This window comes from Manis javanica, chromosome 12 (genome assembly GCF_040802235.1).
Source record: "Manis javanica isolate MJ-LG chromosome 12, MJ_LKY, whole genome shotgun sequence".
Lineage (NCBI taxonomy): Eukaryota > Metazoa > Chordata > Mammalia > Pholidota > Manidae > Manis > Manis javanica.
The window spans coordinates 101,584,722-101,601,392 of NC_133167.1; the positions used below are offsets into that span (position 1 = coordinate 101,584,722).

Here is a 16,671-nt window from a genome sequence, read left to right on the forward strand (position 1 = left end):
CTGGCATCTCTCAGGCCATGTGTAGCACAGTGACAATGTGGTACAAGGGGCCAGTGGTTCAAGGACAAGGCTGGAGGCAGCTCAGGATAGGCCTGTATCACAAGCTTATTTCTACTTTTATTCCAGTTGTTTTTCAAATGTGAAAATATGCTCAATCTAGTTTTCAAATATCAGTTGTTCCGTTGAAAAATCCCTCCCAAGGAATACAGGTAAGACTGAGCCCCTAGCGGTACATTGGTATCATAGCCACAAGACTTCTATCACTTAGCAGCTTCTCAAAAGAGCAGACCTGTATTTCACAGGCTCTTCATTTAGTATTCAAACGTTAAAACAAAACAGAACAAAATGAGTTCCAGGTGATGATTCTGGATCTGAGACACTGGTGCAGGCCACCCAACCCGAAATGCCCACACTGCATCCACCACTGCCAAGCATTCATTCATTCACTTGCTCATCCATAAACATCTGCATCTGTGTCAGCACAGAAAATACAGATCATTGAGGGCCAGCTCATTGCAGACGGACAGGGCAGAAAAACACAGACAGACCGCCGTGAAATGATACAGACGGTCATGTTCACCGGCATCTTCCTATTGTGGCTCTTCAGTAAGGTGAAATCTTTGAAAACAAGTAGTTATTAGCTTCCTCCTGCATACAGGGCTGTAGGAAAGAACTGATAAGCAGACTTAAGGAGTACATACTTAGACTTGTGTTTTGGGTTCACAATCGTACATTTAACCATTTCAAATAAAACATGAAATACTCAAGAACATGGCATCTTCACATTAATGACTATGGTATGATCCCTTAGCACAAAATTATAGGTTTTTCAGAAACCTTAAAAATCTATTTGGCTTTTTCTTTACCCAAGTACAAATGTATTACTTTGTGAATGGTACTTTGAAACCTACCAACAGAATGGCAAGTGGATTTGACTGTCAGAATTTGTGCCCTTGTAACATTAAGAAGGAAGAACAGTTTGTCACCATCACACCAAAGCACCCGCCTGGAGCCCGCCACTCTGCCAGGCTCTGGGAGGTGGCATGGTGAAAACCTCCCCAACTTCAAGGGCATCACAATCCGACCAGGGGCACACAATACGTACGTGGGGAAAGGAGGAAAAGCAGAGAACACCAAGAGTGCTAGAATGACTGGAACAGGTGGGTTAAGACGGAGGGCTTCCTGTTGCAAGTTAGACTTAAGGCAATAATTCAAAGCAAGGGGTGGGTGGTGGCTCCACCTGCAGCACATGCATAAAGTAACCCCATAGGACAAACTTCCAGTGTGTCACCTTCGTGCGAAAACTGTTAATGTGCTGTGGCAAAATTGTGCCAGCTCTCCTTTCTACCATCCCACACACACACTCACAGGATTTGCAATGATAAACATGACATTGAAGGATATTTGGTCCTGCAAAAGTATCTTTGCAGCTCTTGCTTTTAAGCCTTTGAGATCCGTGCCCGCACTGCTCTTTAATTCCGTATTTACCTTCTTCAAAGATGCAGCTTACATCCCACTTGTCTGTAAGACTACCTCTGCCCCTGTGGTACCACAACAGCCCTGTCCCCCTGGACCAGCAGAGCAACACGACGCTGGTTTGCACCTCACCGAAGGTGTCTGGTTTTCCTGGGCCCCCAGTAATCCCCACAGGTGAGATGGGAAGGGCACAGTCCATCCCCAGTTTTGTAACAGACTGTATCACATTGAGCCTCAGAGTTCAGGCGAGCGAGGCTGGCTGCCAAGACGCACAGCTGGTGGGCAGGTGGGACAGTTCTAGAACCTGGAGCTGCACCAGTCAGGTGCACTTTCCCGCACTCTCTTGAGCATTTTGCACTGGTGGCATTGCTACTTCTCCAGGTATAGGGTGACTTCCCTTCTGAACCCTGCAGGAGACAGCAATCATATCTTTTACTTTGTGTCCCCAGAACCTAGCAGGATGCCTAAGAGTCAGGGGAAAGCACTGAACATTCGCTGCCTAAAATATCCACCCTATCAAAATTAATATTCAAATGATAAACCACAATACATGTAGGTGTATTTGTATATAATCTTTCTATTGACTTGGGTTCCTTACTCAAATGGTATGTTATTAATTTCTGAATTTAGGAAAAAAGCAGAAATCTGGATACCATTGTAACTTACTCTCCATTCATTGATATAGTTTAGAGCAAATCTAGTTTGCAACAAAGGGACCCTAAATTTTTAAAAATGCATCCCCTTTAATGGGTATCTTTTTGGTGTGATATCTTTTAAAGTCTATGATTTAGACATATTTATTAAAAATTATGATCAGGATCAATTAAACACAAAATGAAGTGACACAGATTTCCAGACACAGTGGGAATCACTTAGATTCTGAGAAGAAATGAGTTAGGGTGACAAATTGTTTGGGAAGAACGTTTAAACACTAAATGTTTAAGGAGTAAAGCAAAGACTGAGGAATACAAATTCAAGCACCAGCTTATACCGGCTGCAAATGACTCATTTGTCTCATCTATGTGATGGCTTTTACTCTGTGCCTCAAGGCAGAAACAATCCTTACCCTTAATCCTGTTTTTCCCCTGATAATGAAGAAATTCTGGATCGCACTTTATTGAAACCAGGAGAACGTTTTTGCTCTGGAAAGCAGGAAGCACGTCGATCTGCAACTTGAAAAATTAATAAGGCTTTTTATATACACAAGAGAAGACGGCTCACTTCAGAAATGAAGTGGCGGGAAAGTGCTGTGTACAGGGCTAACCACAGAGAATTAAAACAGATGATGCGTGTAAGTCACAGTCGATGGCCTTTCTTCTGCTCATCATAGTCTTAAACATTTTATTTTTTCACATGCAGTGTTCTGACTTTAAAACAACACATGCTTATTTTTTCTAATTGGGTCATTACAGAAAACTAAAATTAAGAGGTGTATTTTCATAGAGGCCAGAGGTGAGGACTGGGGAGACTATTCAATTTACCTGCAACAGGTCTCCCAGAGGGAACCCCACTTTGTAGTTGTTCCATTCATCCTGACGTATAACGTCACCCCAGGGCGGGACCCCCGTCGCTGTTTCTGAACCCGGGTGTGACAGAGAAAACCACCGTTCCTGGGCTCCTGCACCGATCTGCGACACCATGGGTAAAGTAGACCTTCGGCTGGTTTTTGGTATCATGTCAATCCAGAGGAAGGCAATTTTTTTGTTTGCTTGTTTATTTTTTGGCTAACCTGAGTATTTGTAAGTAATAGCAAGTAGTTTGTTAGTAGAAATCTCGGACTAAGTTTTCAGAATAGCCACGTTCCAGCGACAAAAGGAGTTCATCATAGCTGGGACACTGCCGTAGGAAGGTACAGAAGAGGTTATCATGGAATCAAAAAACCAAGGACTTGTTTTGAAAGTGTTTGATGGCGGGGAGAGAAATGAGAACATCAAAATGAAAAATGAGCTGCAGTCAAAATCTCACAGATGCAAAAAGAAGCGGGAGGGTGGGGAGAGACATGACATGAAACAGAAAGAAAAACATGGGGCTACGGTGGGGGGAAATCAGGGGAAAGTAAATTTTTTGTTATACTTTCATGGGAAGTTTGCATAAACAATAGTCAGCTGTCTTTAGATTTAAGATAACGGTTAACAGGAAACATATTGTGGCCACGGTCATAAATACTTCCACCACTTTGGGGGAGACCCCGGCCCCCTCACCCTGCCCACAGCCCAGAGCTTCCCCAGCCCCGGGCCGGGTCTGCGCCTGCCGGTGGAGATCCAGGCAATCACCGCTCCTCCGGAGTCACAGCCAGGAGCGAAGGAATGTTCTGCAGCGGACATGCTCACAAGAAGGGACTGAAGCTTCCCATTCAGCTTCGAATCCTTGAACAACTTTTTGACGTTTCAAAAGCCATACCTTGTTCCCTGGATCCCTTTTGTAGTAGGGAAGACACACTGCGGAGAAAAAGCAGCTGCTGCCTGGGCGCACATTTCTAGAAGGCTCCTCAGCTTAGAAGCAGACATGAGCGAAGCGCTCAACATTTTTGAAATCCTGTTTGAAGCCATCACACCGAGCCCATGTCTTGCGCAGCAGAGCCTACTGAAGATTTCAAAGGCCACAAGGCCACCAAGACAGATGACAAGAGGAGGTGCCCCTCACGAAATCCAGTAAATAGTATAAAAGTGGCACGAATTGTTTCACTGAGGACTTGGTTTCAGGCAGGAGTCCGAATCCTGCCTTTAAGATATAAATTGAGAACACAGGGTTGGAAATGATAAATGTTCTGAAAGAGAGGGAAAGAGGCCATGCTTCTGTCAGGGCATGAAAGTGGAAAGGAGGGTAGGGAGAAGCCCCTGTAGAAGGGAAGGTACTGGATCTGGACCGTGAAGGATGGTTACATTTAGACACACGGAGATAGGAAGCAGAGGCTTAGCTAACATCTGGTAGCTATATTACTATTAAGTCCACATAACACTTTCTTTCCAAGTACTGACAGTGTGACATAAGACACACACGAAATAATATTAATGGTGCCCCTTTTCCATCTGTATTTTAAAATTCATCAGAACCATCCCATTAGCACCAAGTAAGTCCATTCATAAGCTTATGATCTTCACTGTACTGTCACGCTAAGTAAGCCACCTACTTAGGGTAAGTTGAGAAAACCATTTTTTTCAGTACCATGTTTATCCACATTTATCTAATCAGTTTTATAAAATGCAATGGATGAACTGCTATATGCATACACTGCAACTGAACAACTGAGTAAATGGATGGTGGGTGTTGGGGGCCAGGTTTCTCACGTTTTTTTTTTTTTTACAGAAAGCAGGGGGCTAGAATGGCCCCTGGTGTAATGGATTAGCCTGGACACATCAGTATGAACTCCCACTTAGTGTACTATAGATACTGATGGACACACACACACAAGCGCACACGCACGCACACACACACGCGCGCGCGCACACACACCTCCTTGCTCTATCAGCTGAGAGGGTTTGGAAATAAGGGCTCTTGTGGCAGCAGCGGACATGCCTACTATTAATACCATTCTCCAGTAAAGGAAACCAGAGCTCTGGAGAAGTGCCCAGTTCTAGGCGAGGGGCAGGAAATACAAAACAAGCCCAGAGCTTCTTACAGCGCCACAAGTTAGGAAGTGTTCAGAAGGTAATGAACGAACAGCCTCAGTGACGTGGGTATGTCAGAAAAGCCAACTGAAAGGGCCGTCAACAGAAGCTGGAAGACTTTGAGGAGTAAGAAAAGTAGTGAAGGACTGTAACCTAGAGTGTAAAATAAATATTCACAAGTCTATAGTGATATGAATAAATGATCGAATAAATAAATGGGGAAGTGACATATCTCCTCTACAGAAGAATTTCAAATAATCTGCTTACTCCGCCCTTAAAGAGACGGAGCATATAGCACCTTACACCTTCAGTGTGAACACTGTCACTTTTTCCCCAAGATTACAACAGAAATAGAGAAAGAGGAACTTTACAGTGAAGAAACCTGATGCTCATGACCTCAAGCCAGGTGCTCAAGGTCAACACCAACCATGGTAAGTCACATAGATAGTATTTACTCTTGATATGTGACCAGAATGGGCACTTGACCTCTGTGATTTCCCCTCCCAGTAACACATCAGGAGATGCCCCATCAGGAGAAATGCATAGGACATGCACGAACTGAGGGATGCTGTGCAAAACTCCCGAGCACTACCTCTCGAGACTGTCAGCGTCATGACAAAAGAAAGTCTACGAAACTGTTTCAGAGCAGAGGAGACACGATGGCTAAATGGAATCCTGGACGGGCTCCAGGAACAGAGAAATGACATAGGGACAAACTGAGGAAATCTGAACACACTGTTGCTTCAGTTCACAACCACGTACCAATGCGGGTTCATCAATGGTGGCAATATACCTCCCAAAGGTAGGGGTGAAGAAAGGGAAAACCAGCCACCAGCCCCATAGTGGCCCCATAGGGACTCTCTGTACTATCGTTACACTGAGTCCGGATTCTACAACAGTTGTACAGTGTCGGCTGTAAAATGCAACGGAAATGCTTTATTCTTCATTAGCTCTCTGCAAAATATTCTGACAGCTGAAGTATTTAGGGAAATTCTAAGAATCAGTAGAGCAAAGGGCACTTGTAAAAGATAACCTCTATTATGCCATTTGCCTGACCTCTTATGGGGCCAGCCGAAGCCCCATAATCTACCCAGCTGGGTCCCTTGGAAAGACGGAAGGAGACATGGAAGGGAAATAAACGTGGAAAGGGCATCTTCTGTGTCCAAGGTCATCGCTCCAGCCCTAAGAATCTTGAAACTGTCCCAGTCTGAATATTGATCCTTTGACGATCTTATGAGCTGCTGACAAACAACATATGAAGGGAAAAAAGAAAAAACAGACAAACCCTGTCTTCTGCCATCCATTCAAGATTTGTTGACCTGTCACACGTCTCGTAAGGATGACAGGCAAGGTGAAGCTGTGTAGGATGGATCCACTTCAACCTTCATGATCTAATGGCACAGCAAATGGGGAAATGTTTGTGGGAGAGATGCAAGGATGAGATTTTTAAATGCCAGGACCACTGAGTTGTTATAGCTTTAAAGATGGTGCTTTTCAGGGAGAAATTTTTTTCTCCACAATATAAGTTATATATACATAGTCACAGAGGTAAAGTGCCCATTCTTGTCATATATCAAAAGTAAATACTATCTATCTATCTATCTATCTATCTATCTATCTATCTATCTATCTATCTATCTATCTATCTAAGAATAGCAGGTGCTGGCTTGAAGCACAGATATAAAAAGGTTCAAGAATAATTACCCAGGTTAGCAAATTCTCAACACATCATGAAAAGGGAGTCAAACTACCTCTTCTTGCACGACATCTTGTTTTGCTGCCATTTACAGACTGTAACAATACACAGATCTTTGGTCTGATGCAGTATCGATCTACCATCTATCTACCTACCTTCCTACCTCTGAACGTTGCCAGAGATCTATCAGGCCTTTGATGAATCAGCTGGTGGTGATTTCTATACAATTGCTGGGAGACCAAAGGACTCTGTGCAAACCTGAGTGGCCCTGTGGATCTAAGGGGGGTAGGGAAGATCAATAGGAAATTTAAGATGCTAGGAATCAACCATAGTTATATACCTAACCATTATGTGTGTAATTCCTTATATATCTTATATTACACATATATAATACATACCGTTACATATATAATTGAGACCAGGAATGAGTCTGAACATTGACAAAAAAGCATGACAACAAAGAAGAAAACAAAAATTCTTGGTTTTATGTAGAGAAAAGAGGAATTAAAGTAAAATAAATATGAGGTAATAAAAAAGGAAAACAATACATGGTACTTTGCAACAAAGGAAGAGAAATAATGGAGGCGTGAGGGAGGGTGACCCAGGAGGAACGTGTGGTGGAATCTGGGGCTCCCTAAGCAACCTGTCTAACTGGCCACCCAGACAAGCCCACGCTGGCTCAAGGAACAGGATGGTCCCTCCCACTGAGCCACAGACATTGGCCCCAAAGTCCTGTTTCTGAAGGAAGAGGAAAGAACTGGTTCTTCACTGAGCGCCTATAGCTCAGTTTGGCACTCTGACTTCCAAGCCAACGTGTCTGGCCTTACTTCTCTCATTTAACACATTCTGTCTCCCTCTGATGCCTAACACCCTACTTCAAATGAAATTCTTTCAAGAAGATTCACCAAAAAACCCTACCCAGCCTATCTTGAGGGCAGGTGCCCGGATTTCTATTGAAATGCCTATTCGGTGCAGCCACCGCACACATATTCCATGTGTTCATGATTAACTATTTGCTTTACAGGCACAGTCTGGAGCCATTGGGCCCAAAGAGGAGGAATATCACTAAATCCAAGTATTCCCACAGTGGGGATAAGATTTCACAGTCAAATAAATTATTAAAGTCAGGTGAATAACTTCTTTCTATTATTCAGTGGCTCTCAATTTCACAGCTGTAACAGACTCAGAGGCGAATAGTGAACATTCTGCTTGGATTTTTTTTACGGAGGAAAAAAAATCCCACTTATCCAAACACTTAAAGAAAAGTTAAAACCATACCATTTCCTTTGGAAAGAAAAGATTTTTATGAACTGTGACCATTCTCTCAAAGGAGTCGGAATCCTGCCTTCCATCTTCTTCTTAAGTCACACACTTCCTCCATGTGTATAGTTCCCTGGATCGTTCTGGAAAGAACACACAGTTACCTTGAGCACAGCAGCTTTGTTCCTAGTGGAAAACTCACAAAACACGCCCAGTATTCTTGTTGTTCCTCACGTCAGGCTGGAAAAACGAAGTGTCCATATGGAGACAGTTTAAAATATTTATAGACAAACTTACACAACTAAATTAAGACTCACCCTTCGAAGTAGTCACCTTGAATTTTCTCCACTCTTATCCAAGTTACATTGTGATTGTTCAGAACCAATCTGAGGAGTCTGCTTTGGGTATTTATTGCCTTTCCAAGAAAATCAGGCTCAACTCTGTAACTCCATATTATGCTTTACTAATAATGCTGTTCCCTAGCTTAATCATTTGCTTGACAGCAGATCTCTTTTGATTTGGAAAAAAAAAAAATGGACTCTGTTCTCCATGGACAAAGATTGTCACACTGAGAAGAGCCGAAAGAATGTGTCATAGACTCTGAAGGCAATTAAACATGGAGGCATTCCAAACTTGTGCAAGGGCCTCATTAGAATATGCAAATAGCCTCTGGGCCATTTACTGGGGAGATCACCTTTATTTGGGAGACAGAAGTTGTGATATGAGTCCTAGCAAAACAAAAAACCAACCGCATCACTTTACAACTTCATATAGAAAACTTAATTATATGCATCTCGAAGCCTTATTCTTTTAAATTGGAATAACTAGCTAACGAGGGGATTTTTTTCCCCAACATTCCTGGAAAAAACATTTTGATCAGAAATTTCATTTTTAGTTGTTTTAACCCAAAAGCTCCGCTAGCAATAACGATTTGTTATGGGATCATATTAACTGAAGAGAGAAATAAACTCATCTCACATAAAGTACTTTCTCTCAAGTACCAAAAAAAAAAAAAAATCCACTTAGACATATAACCAAATGTTATTTAATATCTTAAAAAGTAACACAATCCAAAATGGATATTTCACACAACACTACATAAACAACATGAACACAATATTACCATATGGAGGGACTTTCAAATATAGACTTACAAAAATCCCTGTGCGTTTTTTTTCTTTTAAGTTATTATACTAAGCATGACAAGTAATCATCATTTACAATATGGTACGCTGACACGATAAAAACCATGTTACAAATGTGCTGTTATAAATCAGTAACATTAGGGAAGACATTTCATGAACTGTAATTATTTCATATGAAATACTATACAATATAAACAGAACATCCATCTTGGATGACCTTTACAGCAACCAGGGACCAAGTCATTTAAAATTTTTTTTTTTGTCAGTGCAAACACATTTTATCCAAGGCAGTCTTGGCTGCAAAACTCCTTTCTAACATATACTAAATCCCACTTGCACTTCTTAATTCATTTACCCTAATGCAATAGTCACATTCAGTCACTCAAGAGAAAGATACCTGCAGAATGATGATTCTTTTAAACTGAATGCTGAAATTTCCTTCTCTTCTAGAAAGTAGTATCTATGTCAACTCCTCTAAGGACCTTGATCAGTAGCTGTCAATACTTACAAGAGGGTGACCCTAGGGCAGCTCTAGTCCTAACCCATCATGTGTGCACACCACCACACACGAATTGCCCTTCCAATGTGGGAAGCAGGGTGGAGTGTCAGTGTCTAGGTGGGTAAATGAGGCAGGTGGGGAAAGCAAGGTGAGGAGCTGCTGGGTGAGTTTCTTCTAGTCCCTGGTCGGCAGGGGTGGTGGTGGGGGTGGTGGTGTGTGTGTGTGTGAGTGTGTGTGTGTTTTCACATTTGAGGCCAACAATGAGCAGCTAGAGCCCTATAACTGATAACACACAATCTTAAGAAGGTTTAGTCCCCCTTGAGCCTTGTAGAATTCTGACCCTTGCAAATCAGCAACTGTAAGTCAGAGAACAACTGTAAAAACACAGGAGTATGTGTTAGAGGAGCAATCACTGGGGAATCTCTCTTGGGAAGGCTGCTGGGAAAGACACAGAGATTAACTCAATCAGGGAGGGCCGATGTCCATTTCAAACATACCAGGATATTTGATGATGAATTTTTTCATATATGTAATTTACGAAATGTCTGCTAAATAAACATCTATGGGAAAATACTGAATGCATCCTTAGTGTTCTAAAGCCTTCTGGACAGTGATGGAGTGACAGCTGATTCTTTTATCTTACTTGGCAAAGACCAGACAGATAGTAATCTTTTCCCTGCCCATATTTTACTAAACCACAGCAAATCAATGCTTTCCATGGCTTCCACATGATTTTTTTTCCTGTGTTTTAGCACCCCAGGGCCCTAAATGTGTGCAGAAGAGTCACTCTGGAACAAAAGAGAACATAAGCGGGATGGAACTGCGGTGGAGAGGGGAGCAGGAGGGTTCACTTCCTGGGTCCGCTCCTGTGTGGCAGCAGTGCCGGCTGATTCTGTGACTGGCCGGTAACGGTCACAGAGAAGGCCCCACGACGGATCCCGGGACTCCTAATCTGAGCAAAGACTTAGAACTACATCAGCTCCCTAGGAAATCCAGATTCTTCCAAGTGGGGCTCAATCGATTGTACCGAATTCCTCCTGTGCTAAGAAGCACTGTGAAGGGTACTTGATAAAGTTTTAAATTAAAATTTGTTTCAGCACCTCCCACTGTCAGGAGCAGTCATGTTCCTGAAAGATGGTATCTTAGCACAGGAATTCTAGAAGCCGATAGGAAACTGTAAACAAGGGTGTACGTCTAGGTCTACCTCGGACGCAATGGCATTTGGGTGGATTCGGTAAAATTCCAAACACCCTGAACTTTTTGAATAAAAATGGACAAAGGTGTAAAGTTGTATTTGTTTTTCTTTGACTTTATTAGCACACATCAGAAAAATAGCATTGTATCGAGAAATTTCTCATGACGGTCTATGAAACAGATAGAAAATGGATCACGGATAGCTGCCACTGTGTTTCTGGGTAAGTGAAGTCACTCCTTTGTTATTTCATTCCAAGTATGGGTGTTACAAGGATGACCTGCTTTTGTTTGTGAATCTGAATGCTTTGGAAGCACTCTGAGATCCCAGAAGGGACTTGCAAAGTCACTATAGGTCGTTCATTTTTAGTCAAGCTCTCAGACTGCCCTCATTATATAGGTGAGACTTTTCAAAATATGATCCCTTACTGTATTGTGAGCAGTATGCCTATAATTTAAAAGCTTTCTTTTCAAGTACACTTTGTGGTGATAAGTGGTTTATCCTGGGTGGAACTTAGCAAAGCTGCGCCAACCTAAAAAAACAGACCAATACATCCGTTTTCATTACACAGATTTCTCCTCCCGATGGTGACTGCAATGTCGTTTACATTTACATGTTAGAAATGCCGGTTAGGTTATGAGAAAGGGAGATTTGGGAGCAGCTGGTGTGCAGACCATTGTTACTTCAGATTAACTTCCAATTTATGCTTCCTGAACTTGAGCTTCGCAACATCAGAGAAGCAGTAATTTGTTATTTTTATCCAGTTAACTGTGTTTCAGCTCTTTGTTTTCTCTATTTAATGGCAACCCCCACCCCGCCCTTTCCATATGCTCATTAAAGTCCCCTGAGATGTGCAAAATATATAAAGTGGAATACAAATTATTTAACAAGAAAGTGGTGAATACGCAGGACAGCTCTTTGACTTAAAATGATGTTTGGGCTTGGTAGGGTATCACAGAAGTGAAGGCCGACGGGTCCAAAGTGCTCCCAAGGCTGCAGCCCGAATTTCTTGTGTCTTCTGTTACTGAAAAGCTAAAATTCAAACCAGATATTTGCAGGAGTAAATAGCTAGCTAAATTATGTTTACCAATTGGCTCTTTGGCAGGGAGAACTATCTCAGCAGGAAGAGGGTGTTGGCAGGCGGAGGGCAAGGCGGCGGGTGGGGGATGATGAGAAATTTAAACTTCCTTTCACTGGGAAAATCAAGTGCGCTTTTGTGGGAAAGAGAAGAGAGACAGGTTTACATCTGAAAGTGAAATCATGCCGTAAAAGGAAACCACGTCAATGGAAGTCAGGAGTCCACACTGGCAATCACTGACTGACACACACACAATGCCACGGCCTAATGGTTAAGAAAGGTTTAAACTTGGCTTTTCTGAACAATACACTTGAACGCACTGCTGCCGCTTCATCAAATTTATGGAGGTAGTTATATGCAAAAATAAAATTACCATAAAGTAATATGCTGTATCATACTAATACATACGTGTGCAAAATGCCGACAGATGGGTTGACCCTTTAAAGTTGAACGCTACACAGAGATTCAACCAGATTCAGTTCTGTAAACCTTTTCAGTTGATAAACTCTTAAGTGAAGACTAGATAAGCAGCCGTTTAACACAAAGCTATCATTTCGGTGGAAGAAAAGCATGTTGGCCAAGCTTGGACCTGGCAGAGCGCCGGGTCACAGAGAACCTCGCCGCCACCACCTTGGGCCACATTTGGAATGAGCCTCCTGCCACCGCTCCTCCCCTATTCAAGAATCCCAGTTGGATTCAGAGGAGTATTTCTACAAGGAACGCCTGCTTACACCCTATCATCTTTAAAGTCCATTATTTCTACACTAACGGCTGCTGGTCTAAGGGAGTTGGTTTTTTTTTTAAATTTTAAATCATGTACCCCATAGCATCAGGCAAATAATATACACATTTTATTTGAATAATATCTTCTGTAAACCTATTTCTTCTGAAATATTGATAACTTTGTATTTTAAAGCTTCTCTTAAAGGTAATGCTTTCCTTTCCTGTTCACACAGCATTTGATTATTATAATGGCTACTTTCAGAGGACCAACTGGAGGCTGGTGCATTGTCTCAATGGTTATATTATTTATGAACTGATAGTACATACGATAAACATTTGAGAGCAGGTTCTTGGAAAAAACGAATTTAGACAGAAGAATTTGGTAAATGTATGGTATACAGCTCCCCAAGGAAACAGATTCTATAGATAATCTTTCAAATACATTATCCTTCCTTCTGGACATATTTAAGCAATGAGACAAATAGTGTATTTGTGGGCAATCAAGACATGCCTAGGAGGAAATATGGCATGAAATTGAAAGTCAACTGACTTAAGCATTTTAGTAACGTGGGAGTTTACCAAGAAATGTGCTTACAATTCACTATAAGGAAAAAAAGGAAATTATTACTAAACTTGACGAGTCCAGGTTGACCCAATGCAACTTCCAAACATCTGAAAAAGCATGAGGGAGGGAGACTCCAAATGTTTCAAGAATCAGTCTGACTATGTATATGACTGCATTCTTTAAACAGATTGCTAGCGATTAAGCCTAATACTGAAGCAGAAGTGATTCACCGGTATTATGCCAATTACTGAAATCTGAGGCAAAAAAATTTTATATTTATTTTTGGATATATATTTCATGGTATATGGCTCCAAATATCACGTGCCACTAAACTAAATAAAACTTTTTGTCAGACCACTTACTGGTGTCATATATAACCCTTTTGCAAATAATTTTCCATTATCTACAGGTTTATTCCATTTTTCTCATACGATAAAATACGGAAACTGAAATGTCTCTTTCCTATGAGGTTGAAGCTTGAGTGTTTGCAATCCCTTTGCTGTGGAGTGTTTTCTTTGTAATCCAACATGACATTGGAAAAACCAAAGCAAACTGCTAACAAACCACTTTGAAATAAATTGGGCTGCTAACTATACATCCATCTAAAAATGCCTCCTGAAATTGGTTACAAAGTATCTGTAAACATTACTCTGGCATAGTTCATGGATGCATAATCATTACTCTGATAAATTGCAGGGGAGTACAAGTCAGGATTATACCACACTTGCAGAATGAGCACATTATGTTGTTAATTACATGGGCACATGTATATTTCTAATCAAAAATTATTTTAAAGTTTTCTCTATAGATATCTTCCCAGGAATAAAAGGCCTGAAGTTCAACTCTCCCTAAATTTGCTCTTTCCTATAACCACTAAAAATTATCTCCCACAGCCTAATTTAGGCATTCTATTTAAAACTACATAAAATAGATTAATGTCCTTCCATTAGAAAGAATAATATCCTCAGGCCATACTCTTCATTTGTATCACAAAGAACATTTTGCTTTTAAACAAACTAATTATTGTTATCTATTATAGTAAGATAGGATCACTTATCACAAGGAGGAAATGATCTTCCTTAAATATTTGATTAACATCTTTTAAAAGTCCACATTACCTCTTCCATCACTTAGCGTTCCCCTTCCTTTGTACACTCCGGATTCAAAGGCCTATATTCCTGTTTGTGATTGTGGAAGGTTAAAAATTCAGACAAGCATCTGTTACGCTTAAAAACAAAATCCTGAAAAAACAACCCTCCCAGAACCTTGGTCACGACCCCTTCTGACACACTTCCATGGGCTTCTGCAAAATCGTGTCCCAAAAACTCACAGTGAAAAATGACTGGTGCATAAACAATTCACACACAAAGGGCTGGGGCCCCTTCTGGTCAGTTGGACATCAATTTCCCTCAAGGTGGACCCTTGCATTTGACATTTTGTGGTGGCTGAGTTTGCTTGTTTCCGTTTGTTTTGGAAGTGTCAGGGATCAGTTCTGTGGCACCACTGGACCACAGATGGGGAGCAACACGCATCTGTGGCATTTAAAAATGGGATTGGCAACTGCATGACATTGAAAATGCGTATTACACTTACAGTGTCTAGACTTTCCTACGTGTGCTCGGTTACAATTAGTGAAGCAAAAGTGTACATGTCACCCCTACTACTATCCTGTTGCTACAGAGCCATAAATGTGAAAAGCAATACGCGGAAATAAAGATTTTTTTCGCCCTAGCCTACTTAGCAGCACAGTTTAAGTAAACACAAAAACTGTGATGGAGAAGCTTGTCTTTCCCAAGATGTAAACATCAGTCCCAGTGTCGTAAACTTGGCTGTATCGCACGAGACAGGAGATCAGGGGCAGAACGACTGTCACACACTAGTAACAGAAGCCTGCAAGCAGTTGGAAGGTTTCTGCAGTTTCTCAGCATCATTTGCCGGGGGGTCCGTACTTGCTCGGAAGTTGAAGGCCGGGCCAGCTCCACCATGGACTGGGCTCAGGGTAGGGTTCTGACGACGGTTACTTTCAACAATGCTCGATGTGTTGGAAGCCAGGCTCTCCCGAGTGCTAAAAGAGTAAAAAGGTTTTGTTTTGTTTTGTCTTTAACATAAATAATTATATATTGAGCCCCAGAGGAAGAGCAAATGATGAAGTTAATGGATTTCCTCTGTTGGTTCATAATGTCACATACATATACCATCGTGTACTGATTTTTCACATATGCTCGTCCAGCAAGATTCCAGAAGCTTTCTTCCCAAGACATGTTATAATTGGCAGCGCATGGAATAAAGGGTTTTTATACAGCTAAATGCACTTGAAATGTTCCCCTTTCTTTTCACATGCAAGGAAACAACCTCAAAATTGGATGTGATAGATAGCTATCACATTAGTTTTTAAAAAAGAATCATAAATATACGTTTGTAATGAATAATTTCACTTCAGGCTGGAAATTCGTTGATACAACTGCTCTTGAATGAACTCAATCATTTTACCCTAATGAATCTGTTTTCATTCTTGATTAGCAGGGTTGACTTCGGTGGACTCCAAGCATGTCACTCACTCATTTGCCACACTGATGGGAATAAAATCCTTTTAAAACACGTCATACCTGTTTCAAATGTGAATACTTTAGTTAAAATACTTTATATGTGCAAATAAGGAATCTTAGGTTTTCTCCCCACTCATTTGTGACATTTACATTTACCTCCCCTACCCCACCACCGATACCACTTTGGTAGAAATATTTCATTTTTTAAAGGATTCTTATAGAGATGATCTAAAGGCTTTTGTACCTTGATTTCTCTTCAGTTTTTCTAAGTTAGAAATACTTGAATCTGTTTTACTGCTACAAGGGATTCAGGACATTTGACATTTCAAATGTGTAAGGCAATAGCAGAAATAAAATTACCTGGCCTGATCGATGGGAACTGAATGGGTTTCATGTTCGAGGTCCTTGCAATGGTTATAAACACCGAGTTTACGAAGTGATTCAAGAAACCATAATGATGCTCAAAACACCCACCTTACTGGGTAGCTTCAAGGTTTATAAAATATTCCGTAAGAGCTGGTCCCCACAACTGATGTTAGCCTGCTGCAGCCAGTCCACAGGTGACACTAGTATGGTAAGCATCTCCACCACCTCTTTCATTCCCATCCTAAGCTGGCAGCAATTTGGTCTGCGCCCTGTACATGTGTTCCCCACCATCTGAAAGTAGAGCATCCCTATGCAACTTTGGTAAGCCGAGAAGGTGTCAAGTGTAGAGTTAGTAGTAAACGCTGCTATGGTACGAACGTAGGTCTTTCATAAAATCCAAGTGGCAGAATGCGGGCAGTGACTGTACCATCTCTTCCTAACAGGTTATTTCATCCTGAGCTCGTGGAGCCCAGAGTCAATGGGTCAAAAGGGAATTTGTTCATCTACTGCCAAAAAG

The 16,671-nt window shown here is 41.4% G+C and overlaps 1 protein-coding gene across 4 annotated transcripts in view; it reads right to left on the minus strand.

Annotated features, from left to right (window-relative positions):
• Positions 1 to 9,069: 9,069 nt before the first annotated feature.
• STOX2 (storkhead box 2) overlaps positions 9,070 to 16,671 on the minus strand; it is a 145,371-nt gene continuing 137,769 nt past the window's right edge. For all 4 annotated transcript variants that reach the window (XM_073219178.1, XM_073219177.1, XM_017674802.3 and 1 more), the window contains exon 4: positions 9,070 to 15,307. In XM_073219178.1, coding sequence (XP_073075279.1) covers positions 15,112 to 15,307 — 196 coding nt within the window. In that variant the 3' untranslated portion in view covers positions 9,070 to 15,111. The remainder of the gene's footprint in view (positions 15,308 to 16,671) is intronic.